The following is a 14,234-nucleotide window of genomic DNA, read 5'->3' on the forward strand; positions in this document are numbered from 1 at the left end:
TAGTGCAACACTACTCTTTATTAGTAGTACTATATAAATTTGTCAGAAGCCAAAAAGGGTGTTTTAAATAGGAGTATTAATCAATTTGATGATGATTGAGTTGTAAATTTGACGTTGAAAAAATATGATAGTTGCCGATAAAGACCATAAAAAAACGAAAAATAAATGAACTACATAAAGTCATAAACTACCAAACTGCTAAATAATCTAAAATCTTTCACTTTTTAATTGAAGGTTTTTCTAAGCTGTGAATTCATTTTCAATTGGAAAAATATGAATGTATATTAATAGTTTGGGAAAAAAGCTTAAAAATACCTCATTTATTTTTTATTTGGACGTTTAATACCTCGTCTTTTTTTGTTGGAAGAAAAATACATCATTTAATTAAAACGTGCGATTTAATACCTAAACTAATAAATTTTGTTAGTTTCATACCTACGATTTGTTGACAAAAATAAAATTCCGTTTTTACCCTTACTATATCAATTAATAATTAATTTTAAATGATATGACATTACTTTATAAGTTTATTTGAATTAAATTATTTATTTTAATTACAATTTTGTTTTAAATATTTAAATAAAATTCTGTTTTTACCCTTACTATATCAATTAATAATTAATTTTAAATGATATGACATTAATTTATAAGTTTATTTGAATTAGAATTAATTTTATTTTAAAAATTTTATTTTAAATATTTAAATAAATTTCCATTTTTACCTTTACTATATCAATTAATAATTAATTTTAAATGATATGACATTAATTTATAAGTTTATTTGAATTAAAATTAATTTTATTTTAATTAATTTATAAGTGTATTTGAATTAAAATTAATTTTATTTTATGTTAATGACCAAGTCTGTGAAAGCGAGAGAGGAGAATAAACATGAATTAGAGTTTGATGAAGATGATTGTATTTTTTTGTAAAACAAAATTGTAATTAAAATAAATAATAATTCAAATAAACTTATAAATTAATGTCATATTATTTAAAATTAATTATTATTTGATATAGTAAGGGTAAAAACAGAATTATATTTTTGTCAAAAAAGCGTAGGTATGAAACTAACAAAATTTATTAGTTTAGGTATTAAATCGCATCTTTTAATTAAATGATGTATTTTTCTTCCAACCAAAAAAGACGAGGTATTAAACGTCCAAATAAAAAATAGATGAGGTATTTTTAAGTATAATATGGAAAAATATGAATGTATATTAATAGCAGTTTGGACATATTAAACACTAAAGAAAGAAAAATATGAATGTATATTAAACAAGAAAAAAAAAAAAAAAGCTTTGAGAGAAATTAACACAAAGAATTTGATGAATTTACACTAAAAAGTATAAACATAGAAATTACAGATATGGTAACGGTTCCATTTTGTAAATAATATTCACTTTCTAAAATTCATCTACTTACAGATTAGATTACAAATGGTCAAATTATAAATAAATGTAGTTTTTTTGGTTATCTTTTTTCTTTTGTTACAAATTGGGTTAAACTGGAAAAATGTTGGACCAAAATGTAAATATTAAAAAAGTTTGGTTCAGTAGCCTGGGAACATCGGTGGTGGTGGCGATGCGTATTGGAATCCAATGTTCGGTGGGAGGATGAAATTATCATCGCCGCCGTCGTTGTCTTCCGATGGTGGTGCAGTTACATCTGGTGATGGATTTGAAGACGGCGGTGATGACGAAGGGGTAGAGACCGATTGTTCTGGTGCTTCAACTTCTGGTTGTGAAATTGGAGCCGGGGAGTGATTTGGCTCGGAGATTGGCGCCGGAGCAGGACTTGACTTGAACACTGGTGAATACTCTGATTCTGATGGTGCTTCGATGTCCTCAGAGTCTGGAGTCGGAGCTTGAACCGGTGATGAGTCTTGTTCCGTTTCTGATGAAGGTGTTGGCGCGTTTTCTGTTGGCGATGATGCTGGTGGTAGAGGCGTTACTGGTTTTGGTGGTGGTGAGAAAACTGGGGGAGGAGGAGAGTAAATAGGTGACGGTGGCGGTGGAGAGTGAACTGGAGGAGGCGGTGAGTGAACCGGAGGTGGCGGTGAGTGAACTGGAGGAGGCGGTGAGTGAACTGGAGGAGGCGGTGAGTGGACTGGAGGAGGCGGTGAGTGGACTGGTGGTGGTGGGGGAGAATGGACGGGAGGAGGCGGTGAGTGGACCGGTGGTGGCGGAGGAGGAGAGTAGATTGGTGCAGGCGGTGGTGGAGAGAAAACCGGCGGTGGCGGGGAGTGGACCGGTGGAGGAGGAGAGTGCACTGGTGGTGGCGGAGAATGGACTGGTGGTGGTGGTGAATGGACTGGGGGAGGAGGAGAGTGAACTGGTGGAGGAGGAGAGTGGACTGGCGGTGGCGGTGGTGAATGGACGGGTGGAGGCGGTGAGTGGACTGGTGGTGGGGGTGAATGGACTGGTGGAGGTGGCGGAGGAGAGTATACCGGAGGTGGTGGTGGTGAGTAAACGGGTGGTGGAGGAGAATGCACTGGAGGCGGAGGTGAAAATACCGGTGGCGGTGGCGGAGAGTGTACTGGTGGAGATTGGGGCGAAGGCGTCTCTTCTGTAGACGGTGGTTGAGGACGACGTTTTTTAATAGGAGATGCATCGTAAGGATCATCTGTTACCGGTGGTTCCACTGGAGGTGACCCCATTTTTGGTGTCTCTGTCTTTGGTGGTTCAGGCTTAGGTGACTCCTCTGGTTTTGGTGGCTCTTGCTTAGGTGACTCTTGTTTTGGTGACTCAGGCTTGGGTTTTGGCTGCTCTGGTTTTGGCTCTTCTGGTTTTGGTGATTCATGTTTTGGTGGTTCCGGTTTTGGAGATTCTTGTTTTGGTGTCTCTGGCTTAGGTTGCTTTGGTTTAGAAGGCTCATGTGATGGTGTCTCAGGCTTTGGACTAGGCTGTTGTGGTTTCGGAGATTCTTCTGGTTTTGGCTTAGTTGGCTCTTCTAATTTTGGTGGGTTAATTCCTTGTTTAGGTTCTGGTGTTTTTGGTGTTGGCTTTGGCTCTGGCTCTGGTGTTTTTGGTGTTGGCATTGGCTCTGGCTCTGGTGTTTTTGGTGTTGGCTTTGGTGATGGGTTTGAGCCACCGCCACCTCCACCACCACCACCGGCACACTTGTCTTTACTGCAATCCACAGGACGACTAACCACCGGCAAACATTCTTTAGCCGACTTTTGTTTTGGTCTGTTCTGTAAGCAATTGCTCGTGTCATCAAATTGTTTCTCTTGGCTCGACCCAGGCACACAACTTTGAGCCTCTCCATTGAAAAAATTGTAAGAAAATGTGAAGTTCGACAATTTGGGCAACTTGCAGATACTGTCTGTGACAAATCCGGTGAGCTTATTGTACGAGAAATCCATTTGTTCCACGTTGACTAAGCCCGACAAGGTCGATGGTAAACTTCCAACGAAACCATTGCTGCTAGCATCAAACACGGTCACATTGTTCAACGAACCTATTTCGTTAGGGAAACAACCACTTAAGTTGTTCCCAATAAACACAATCTCGTTGAGGTTCTTCATCTGGCCGATGGTTTTTGGGATGCAACCGCTGAATTTATTGTGTGCGAATGTCACGACGGAAGCTGTTGATTTACCAATTGTCTCTGGGATGGTCGACTCGAATCTATTGTTGTTCAAGAAGATGGCGTCGAGATCTTTATCAAAGATCTCTGGCGGCAATTTCCCTTCAAAATCATTGTATCTTATGTCAAGGAACTTCAAAGACGGCCAAGAAAGAGCAACTGTTGGAAACGAACCAACGAAACGGTTGTTGCTGACATCAAATTCGTACATCAGCGTTAGTTTCGAAAAGCTTTTTGGAATAACTCCGCAAAACCTGTTGGTATTAACGTGAAACAAGGCGACATCGGTCAATAAACCTAGCTCAGGAGGCAAGTATCCAGCTATATCCGCATGATTAAGGTCAATACCCGCCACAACCATTACGCTCGGGTCATCGAGAGCTGGTGCACAGAAAACTCCTTTGTAAGAACACACGTTTGGACCAACCCAATTAGCCGCAGTGTTAAATGGATCAGAGTATATTGCCTTTTTCCAAGCTTGGAGGGCAATGTAAGCCCTTTTCAGCCGGTTATTATCGAACTTGAGGTCCAAATCGACTTCGTACTCCATGTCGTCGGGAAGATCTCCGTTTTCTGATAATGCCAAAAGTTGGCGTCTCGTGAGAAACGAAGCTTCCTCATCGGTAAGAGCAGCTGCGGAATAGAAGAAAACGGAGATGATGAAGAAGAAGAGGAGAAGGAAGCAGCCTAAAGGCTTCTCCATTGTTCTTCCGGTCATGGTGATGAAAAACCTTGGAAACGGTTCTATGGCTTGCTTAATAGATGAATGTTGTGGAGAGGAAGCCTATAATGAAACAAAGACAAACAGAAACCATTGGATTGTTTTGCTATTTTGGGGAAAACAAAATTTATATAGACTTAACGATTTAAAGATACGAAAATAGCAAACTATTGTAGCTAATATAGAATAAATGGTCGTTGACAACGTCTTTACAAGTTTTGTTTTTTGTTTTACCGTAATTGAAATCTGGACGACCAATGTTTTTTACAGTCTAGAAAAAGTAAAAATAAATATTTCTTAGTGTTGTGAACATGTTTTTATTTGACGTTTGCGTTTTGAACTCTTGAAAACATGAAAACAAATAAAAAGTTTATTTTATAAAAATTGGTGATAATTATGTTGTCAGCATGATGGAAACTGTTTCAATTCAAAACAAGATAACGTAAACTAACAAAATAAATTGTTGATTTTTTTTTTTGTTAAGAAAAAGGCTTTATTAGTACTAGTAGTAGTAGTACTACAAGAAAATTTCCAATGATTAAATGAAAAAATGATACCATCTAATTCGCTGTATCTGTTTTTATAATCCCTTTTTAAGAACGATCAAATAATATTTTGTAACATACATATGAATTGTTCAATATGTCAACACCTCATTGTTTAGTTCTATTGTACTATATAATTGTCTTGTAAAGGCTACATTCGTTCATCACAACCTAATAACGTAAAAAGAAAAATGGTGAGCAAAACAAACAACTTAACCTCAATTCTTGTTGTATTGATCGGCCTATACTACCGTCCTACATCCGCCACGTCACGGCTACTGCAACATGACCAAGCCCATTTTGTGTAGGTTCATGGGGCTTGCCATGGGGCTTGGTGTTGGTATAAACTCATTAGGCTATTTTCGTCATATGGCCGCTTGGGACTGGCCATGGACTAATCTGGAAATCTTAAGGACATAACATAAAACTACGGTCAACTTAGCAAGTCCAAAGTCACACATTGGTTGGGATAAAGATCTTTGGGCAATATATAAAGGATGTGACAATCCTTCGTGCTTGAGCTAGCTTTTGGGATTAGTTAGGCCACATTCCTAATATGGTATCAGAGCTTATGGTTAAACCCAACAAACAATTTTCCACAAAAAAATGGTTTTCCACCTATATGGTCCATATAAGTGACATGTCTTGTTGTGGTATTTCCGAGATGTTGGGTTCGGACAGTTTTGTATTTGACCATTTCCCACCCACATCTCGAGAGGGACTATTAGAGTCCATAATCCCACATTGGCTGGGATAAAGATCTTTGGACAATATATAAAGGATGTGGCAATCCTTCTCCCTTGAGCTAACTTTTGGGATTAGTTAGGGTACATTCCTAATAGAATCGTTCTACGACAGGTTGAGACTCTACGGTCGTTCGCAGAGTATATTGGTCCGTTGATGGGAGAGTCTAGGTGAGGGTGAGAAGGTGATTCTTGTGGCCCATATTTTGGGCGGGCATGCTGTTTCCATAGCCATGGAGAATTGGAGATATACCATGATAAAGTTCATATGGCTATTTTCGTCACTGCCTTAATGCCTGGCCCGACCTTCAATTGTACTTTGCTTTCTCAAGGGGTATGTTAAAAACTACATGTTGCCTTCACTTTGGTTTCAAAAAATAATCCTTGTTTTGATTTTCTTTTGTATAATTTCTAAAACTTTAGTAAGTTGGTGAAGTGGCAAGCTCCACAACTGGACTTGAAGTTTGTATTTAGAGATGGGCCTAGTAAACCTCCAACACTTCCTATTGGAGGCCCACTTTTTTCTTTCGTTAACCATGTATGTATATAGTCCTAAAAAGTTAAACAAATCTTTTAATTTCGTATATTTAATTGAAAAATACACAAGTAAGCCATATGTAGTATAATTTTGTAGGACGTGGAATTGGCTGTGTTATTGGGACGGCCACAAAGGTTTATTCAACAACGTAGAGATAGACACAAGTCTTGTGCTCACTCCCGAGCGATTCAGGTCGGTAAATCGGATATTTGTCGTGTCCGAAAAAGACAAGTCACTGATGAAAGACTTTCAGTTCTGGATGATCAAGTACAACCCTCCTAACTACGTGGAGTATATCTAGAAATCTGATCATATGGTCATGATTTCTAGGCCATTAGATCTTGGTGCATGTCTTCAACGCTTTCTTATAAAAAAATATATACCAAACGAATCATGTTTTGTAAGTCCAAAGCAGATTTCCAAGTATGTAAAAAAAAAAAAAAAAAGAAGCTGATCAATTCTGTTCGTATGTTTCACGAGCCACTTTGTATATTTTTTTATTTTTTTTATTTTTGTCTACAACTACAAGTCTACAACCCATTACTTTGCAGTAGGTTTGACTTTTCAACTTAAGCTACTACTACTAAATTGCGTCACAAAACTAATCAAACTACAAAACCACGTAGTTGACCATTATAATCAGCATGCGATTATGGACCCTGAAGAAGAGTAAAATCTCATGGATCCAGATTTAATAAATATATTAAAAAACTCCCTTTACATCCAAATTAAAGAAAACTAAATGAAACCAAATTTTTTGCGTTGATAAAGTGTCAATTGAAAGCGAATCTACTTTTCCAATTTAGCTTTGATGAACTTTGTACATGGTTACATGTTTCATCTGAGACCTGAGTTCGTTTCAAGAACATCAAATCCAGTTTTAAGAGTTTGACACATGTTATTTTTAGAAACCAATTCACATAATTCACACCTCACGATTCTCAGTATTGGTTAGTTCCGATCCACATAAAAAGTGATATCCTTCTTTCTATGTAATAGATGATGACTTTTTTTTTACAAAAAGTAACGAATATAGAGTTTTGCAGTTGCAAATTTGTTAAAGATGTGATTTAATTATCTTCGATGGATCTTGAAGAAAGCTAGCAGTTAATTAACACACAAAAATTATAGAAACGTTGACGATTTGATTAATCTGTAAACTCTTCATGATCTTTTTTGGTTATACTTTATACACAAATCAACAGCATCCAAAGAACGCCACAAGGCAAGAGAACTACTAACTTTTAACGAGGCCAAAACCAAAAAGAAAAGGAAAAGAAAACAACGTCCAAACAAAAAAAAGCTCATTACAATTTACATGAATCCAACAAGAGGAATGGGGACGGCGGCGTAACTATTCCGGCGACCACCGTGAACTGCTGGAAGCGACGGTTGAGGCTTACGGAAAGCTTCTTCTACTGTTTCAGCCACGGTGGTGACGAAAACAACAGCAATTTTCACCAATTCGATGCAAATCTCTAGCTTTTGAGACACCATATTGTTGTTCTTGATTTGTAAAAGAGGAAAAACAAGAATTTTCTTTTTTTTTGCCTTTGGTGAGTGTTTTGCGCTTTTTATTATCTGTTTGCCGCGTCTTGAGAACTGATCTTTGTCTTTGTGAGTCTTAACTTGCAAAAGCCAGAGTTATATTTATACAGACAGACATCAAGGGACATTAATCCATATAAAATTGTATGTATTGGATTATGATAAATTTAATAATTGGTTGGTTGATAAGCCATGTGGCATTTCATTCGTTAACAATTATTTCTCGGAAGATGCTTCCTTTTGTTGTCCTTTGGTTTTTACAAAGAGCCAATATATTTTGGGGTCGTTTCTTTAAATACATATGCGTAAATATATGTCTAACGTCGCATGTGTGTGTATACGTATGTATAAAGTGTGTTTATCGTAGATCCGAACATGCAAAGAAAGGTTCTACGTACGACTAAACTAGGAGTAAGTTATTTAAATTGGATCAATATTCAAAACCAGGATATACATATCAAAGTTTAGCTAAACTATACCAAATTAAAAAACTAATAATCGAAAATTAAATATCTTTTTTTAGAAATGTTTTTGTTTGAATTATTGTTTAAAAAATGCGAATTATAGAAAGAGAATTTATAACGTAGAAGTGTCTATAATCCACGTGGAAACGTATGTTAATTGTTGTTCATATAAATATGTTTTAGGAAATGATCTATCTAGCTAGCCTATATCATATACACGGTTTGGTTGAATGGATAAGGATGAAAAATTTGCACCAATAGGACACGAAAGACAATATGACAATTGATGTTGTTTTTTATTGAACTTTTAATAAAAATATTTTGATTAAATAACGTGGATATATAACTTGTTGATTCATATGTTCCCCTTCGCAGTGTAAGGCTGACTAAGATCTGCGTTAATATATACATACATATACATCAGATGATGTAAGTTGATTACTTTATAATGAGGAGTCAAATGATTCTCAATATAAAAAAATCAAAAAGTGTTGATCATAAAGTGCATGAGATAATGATTATTAATTACCCTTTATTCTCGAATGATTGATAGTTGTTTATTGCATAAAGTCGAATCTAGATGTCACCATGTTTTGCGATATTTGCAAATATGGCTTATTGCTAAACAATTTCTTTTGATCTTCCTAATAATTCATATTCAATCTGATAAACCAAAATAAATGAGACTGACCCAAAAAGAAAAACTCAATCAGATTATTTAAAATAATTATAACGATTAATTTCACTCTTAGTCGACTACTTTTATGGATTTAGCTAGAACAACCTTGACTAAAACTTAAACCAATAAACAAAAAAAGGTGACCAGTAAATAATAAGAAACTTATGGGCTTTAATAAAAAAAAAGTAAAGGATGGGGGTGAATATCTAATTCTACTTGATTCGTAGGATTGAAATGAAAATCAGTAGAGTGATCGGGACGTAGCACCAAACCCAACAAAATGCATAATTGAGAAGCACTGCATAATTTTGTTGCGACTTGCAAGTAGCATCTCAACCATTCTTTCTTTAACCTTGAACAGAAAGAGACTTGTGTGTTATTACTGGAGCTCTTACACGTACATATATACTAATACAATCTTGTAGAATAAGCAATAAATGCCTAATTACAGATAATATCAATCAAGGATATGTACAGAGTTATTAGCATAAATGGAGATATCATCTTTCCTAAAGTGTTGGTGTCGAGAATCTCTCCAATACCCTCCCTCAAGTTGGAGCAGAATTGGTTGAAAGACCCAACTTGCAAATAATTTCTTCGAATTCGCGACGACCCAATGCTTTGGTGAAGACATCAGCTAGTTGCGAGGCTGATCGAACGAAACGTAGACGTATAAACTTTGCTTTTGCCGCATCACGGACATTATGACAGTCAAGCTCGACGTGTTTAGTGCGTTCATGAAACACAGGGTTTGTGGCAATGTGAATTGCTGCTTTGCTGTCACAATGTAGATCGATAGGTGCCTTGTGCATGACTCCTAAGTCTTCCAGTAGACCCTTGAGCCATTTAAGTTCGCGTAACGTCAGTGACATGCTGCGATACTCGGACTCCGCAGAAGACATAGAGACAACTTTTTGCTTCTTTGAATGCCATGACAAAGGAGAGGTGCCAAGAGAGATAAACCACCCTGTTAATGAACGGCGATTTACCGGACAACCCCCCCAGTCAGCATCACACCAACCAGTTAACGTGAGATTATCATCAGAGGATAAGAGAATGCCTTGCCCTAGGGATCCATTTAAGTAACGCACAACACGTAACGCTGCTTCCCAATGAGCTTGCGTCGGCCTCTGCATAAATTGGGATAAGATATGAACAGAGTATGTGAGATCAGGTCGGGTTGCAAGGAGATATATCAAACGACCCACCAAGCGACGATAGCGTTCTGGTTCCGGAAGAAGAGGACTGGTAACACGACCAAGACTGTGTTGCTGTTCCATGGGAAACGTCTCTGGCGTACTGTCCAAAAGACCTGCTTCCTTGAGAATATCCAATGCATATTTTCTTTGATTTAAGAAGATCCCATCATCTCTCCTTGCGACTTCAATGCCCAAAAAATATTTCAAGGCACCAAGGTCCTTCATATGAAAACAGGAACTGAGATACTCTTTAAATTCAGAGATTGCATCCAAACAACTACCTGTGATGACCAAGTCATCTACATAGACCAGAACATAGATGCAAACATCCCCTTTCTGCAACGTGAAGAGAGAGTAGTCACGGTAAGACTGCTTGAAACCATACTTGAGCAGGGCAGTATGGAGCTTTTCAAACCAACAACGCGGGGCTTGACGGAGACCATATAGAGATTTGCGCAACCTACAGACCAGATTACGTTCACCATTCTCGGGTCGAAATCCTGGAGGCAGCTTCATATAAATTTCTTCATTGAGATCACCGTGTAAGAAAGCGTTGTGCACGTCCATCTGATGTAAAGACCAACGACGAGCTGCTGCAACTTTGAGTGTGGCACGAATCGTTGTCATCTTAACAACAGGGGCAAATGTTTCAGAGTAATCGACACCTTCCTTCTGATTGTTTCCGAGAACTACCAATCTCGCTTTATAGCGCTCAATGGTACCATCAGCTAGATATTTTATTCGGTATACCCATTTAGAGCCTAAAGCTTTCTTACCAGGAGGTAGCTCCGTGATGTCCCATGTATGATTAATCCCATGAGCATCGATTTCTGTCTCCATAGCAGCAGTCCATCGTTTATCAGTGACAGCTTCACGAAATGTCATGGGTTCGACTCCGGAAGTGATTGCCATAAGAAACGCACGATGTTGAGGAGAGAAATCCTCACATTCCAAGATATCAGACACCGGAAAAGGACAAGTAGGCTCAGGCAGGATCGGACCAGCTTGGACTGTGCGAATAACAAAGTCTTTTAATTTAATAGAGGGCTGTTTCTGTCGCTTTCCACGATCAAGGTCCTCGAGAGCAGCTTGATCGATTTCAGGAGAACCCTCCCTGTCATCGGAATCGGAGGCTTCAACCGTATGGTGACTATCGGGACTATCGGGAGAGGAGGACGATGATGAGGTGTCTACCGGGCTTAGAGAAGGCCCACTAGGAGTTGATGGAGATGACGTTGAGAGAGGCCCAGTTGAAGAAGATGGGTCCAAAGAGGGACCAGGCCCAATAGGTGGATTAATTTGTTCTTCGTCATCAACATCCGCTATAGGCAACGGAGGTTCGGAAACAGAAACAGAGCCGTCGACTACTTCCGGCGTGTGCGACGATGGCGAAGGAAGAAGCCAATCACCATCTAAATCAACATCTACCGTTGGAGCCTCGTGACTGTCAGTATATGAAGGAAACACATCTTCAACAAAGACGACATCGCGAGACACAAAAAATTGTTCAGTTTGGAGATCGAAGAGAGTCCAGCCTTTCTTACCAAAGGGGTAACCGACAAAGATACACTTCCTACTACGAGAGGCAAATTTGTCACCTCCACGGTGCTGATTATGCGCATAGGCGAGACACCCGAAGACTTTAAGATTGTCGTATGCCGGAGCAGTCCCATACAAGAGCTCGTAAGGCGTTTTGCCTTGTAATAGAGGAGATGGTGTTCGATTGATGAGGTGAGCTGCAGTGAGAACACTTTCTCCCTAGAATTTGACCGGCAAATTCGATTGAAACAACAAGGCTCTGGCGACGTTTAACAAATGACGGTGCTTCCGCTCAACGCGACCGTTCTGCTGCGGTGTGCCAATGCAGGACGTTTGGTGAAGAATTCCTTGATCAGCAAACATGTCTCGCATACAAACAAACTCAGTGCCATTGTCACTTCTAACTGTTCAAATTTTCATATCAAATTGCCGTAACACCAGTTTGAGAAAATTCTGAAACAGAGGCTTGACTTGAGCCTTGTCACGCATCAGATACACCCAAGTACAACGTGCGAAATCATCAATTATGGTGAGAAAATAATGAGAATCACATGTACTAGAAGAGCGATATGGTCCCCAAACGTCCAAATGGATCAAATCAAAGATCCTCAACGCTTTATTATGACTGGAATGAAACGAATCTCGAGTTTGTTTGGCTTGCAAACATACATCACAAGATGAAAAATCAGAAATACGTTTACTAATAACTGGAAGCAAATCAAAAACTCCATTAGAGGGATGGCCTAGCCGCTGATGCCATGTATGCTCAGCTCCATCCTTATTCATATGAAAAACATTAAGAACCCCAATGCGTCGAAAGAAGTAGAGACCCTCTCGCAACTCACCGGCGCCAATCAACGTCCTCGTTATACGGTCCTGTAACACACACCCGATGTTAGCAACTTGTATCACACAATCGCAATCCTTTACGAGTTGTGACACAGAGATGAGATTACACCGCAACTGAGGAACTAACAACACATTCTGTAATGAAAAACCATCATCAAAGCTAACTGTCCCTTTCTTAGTTGTTGTAGTCTCATGTCCATCAGGAAGACCAATTTTACAAGATAAAATTGTAGTTATATCATTGAGAAAAGTGGAACTACTCGTCATATGATTAGAAGCTCCAATATCAAGAACCCAATCAAGAGAATCAGGCTTACCACTTAGACGTTGCGAAGGTGCCTTGGTTTGTTTCTCGAGAAGATGCATCAAAGTTTTCCACTGGTCGTTGTTAAGACCAGTGAACCCATTACGAGAAGCTTCACTGCTTTGATCTTCAGGTCCGATTACACAGGCTGCATTAGCCCGTGCCATGCTGCTTTGTCCACGACCACGAGCAGACTTCCCACCTCTCTCACCCCACCACTGAAGATAACCGACCAGCTGAAAGCATGTTTCCTTGGAATGCCCACGACGCTTGCAATGGGAGCACAGAAGTTTGCTTTTGTCTTCTATGACCTTAGGGGTGCGAGAGGTTTGTACTGCAAAAGCCGCGACTTGCCCAGCTTGTTCCTCACGATTCCGTAACACGGTACGAACACGTTCCACAGATTTGACTTTGGAATACACTTGATTTAAGTTGGGCAAAGGCTCGCTGCTGATTATTGTTGTACGAAGTCCACCAAAGACTACGTCATCAAGTCCAAGCAGAAACTGGTGCACTTTATCCTCCTCCTTCTTTTTCTCCAAGCGACTACGAAGATCACATGAACAGCCGCTGCATTGACACGTTGGTGATTGGTCGTAGTTGGACAAATCCTCCCATAGCATCTGCAATTTCCCGAAATACTCAATGAGACTCATGCCTTGTTGTCGACAATTGGCTAACTCAGCCTTGATCTCTTGAATTCTGGGTCCGTTTCCTTCAGAGAAACGATCTTTGATTTCACGCCATAGTTCTTTTGGATTGTCCTTGTTCCCAAGTGTCCTTCTCACCTTCGGCTCAATGGTGTTGAGAATCCACAATGCTACCATGGAGTTGACCGATACCCAGTCCTCATACTCCGGTGCCTCCTCTTTTGGTTTCACCACTGTCCCATCGACATAGCCGAACTTCTTCTTCACACGCAAAGCAGATCTGATTGCTTGCGCCCATTCATCAAAGTTATCACCGGTGAACTGCACTTGAGCAATTATTCCACCAGGATTTTCAGTAGCAGAGAGTTGATATGTCGAGTTGATTTTACCGACATCAGACTCATTCCTCACAGTTTCACTATTCCCAATTTGTTCACTCATCGTTTATTTTGCCATGATGGCTCTGATACCATGAACAGAAAGAGACTGAATGTCTTGTGTGTTATTACTGGAGCTCTTACACGTACATATATACCAATACAATCTTGTAGAATAAGCTAAACATAAATGCCTAATTACAGACAATATCAATCAAGGATATGTACAGAGTTATTAGCATAAATGGAGATATCATCTTTCCTAAAGTGTTGGTGTCGAGAATCTCTCCAATAAACCTTAAGCTAAAGCTTAATTAAACAAAACACAAAAATTAGCTAACCATATGTTCTAAGAGCCCATGGAAATTATGCCACGTGGCTTCGTCGTGGTTGTTGAAGTCTCTCCTACTTTCTTTTTTTCAAGATCAAAATTTATGTTCTGTCTAGTGGTGTGACTTTTAAAATTTTGAGTACAAAAGACAATATT

The 14,234-nt window shown here is 39.0% G+C and overlaps 3 protein-coding genes and 1 pseudogene across 3 annotated transcripts; 2 read left to right on the forward strand and 2 right to left on the reverse strand.

Annotated features, from left to right (window-relative positions):
* Positions 1–1,311: 1,311 nt before the first annotated feature.
* On the reverse strand, positions 1,312–4,616 carry LOC104746291 (uncharacterized). Its single transcript, XM_010467738.3, has one exon. The coding sequence runs from the start codon at positions 4,307–4,309 to the stop codon at positions 1,553–1,555; it is 2,757 nt and encodes a 918-aa protein (XP_010466040.2). The 5' UTR covers positions 4,310–4,616; the 3' UTR covers positions 1,312–1,552.
* A 432-nt stretch (positions 4,617–5,048) lies between these two features.
* Positions 5,049–7,030, forward strand: LOC147926437 (methyl jasmonate esterase 1-like; annotated as a pseudogene).
* Positions 7,031–7,263: 233 nt separating this feature from the next.
* On the reverse strand, positions 7,264–7,779 carry LOC109129334 (uncharacterized). The gene has a single exon (XM_087488393.1). The coding sequence runs from the start codon at positions 7,633–7,635 to the stop codon at positions 7,453–7,455; it is 183 nt and encodes a 60-aa protein (XP_087344519.1). The 5' UTR covers positions 7,636–7,779; the 3' UTR covers positions 7,264–7,452.
* A 6,327-nt stretch (positions 7,780–14,106) lies between these two features.
* On the forward strand, positions 14,107–14,202 carry LOC109129300 (uncharacterized). The gene has a single exon (XM_019237139.1). It carries the CDS (start codon positions 14,107–14,109, stop codon positions 14,200–14,202), a length of 96 nt encoding a protein of 31 aa, XP_019092684.1.
* The last annotated feature ends 32 nt before the right edge of the window (positions 14,203–14,234 follow it).

The sequence above is a fragment of the Camelina sativa genome, chromosome 15, assembly GCF_030686135.1.
Source record: "Camelina sativa cultivar CO46 ecotype springtype chromosome 15, ASM3068613v1".
Lineage (NCBI taxonomy): Eukaryota > Viridiplantae > Streptophyta > Magnoliopsida > Brassicales > Brassicaceae > Camelina > Camelina sativa.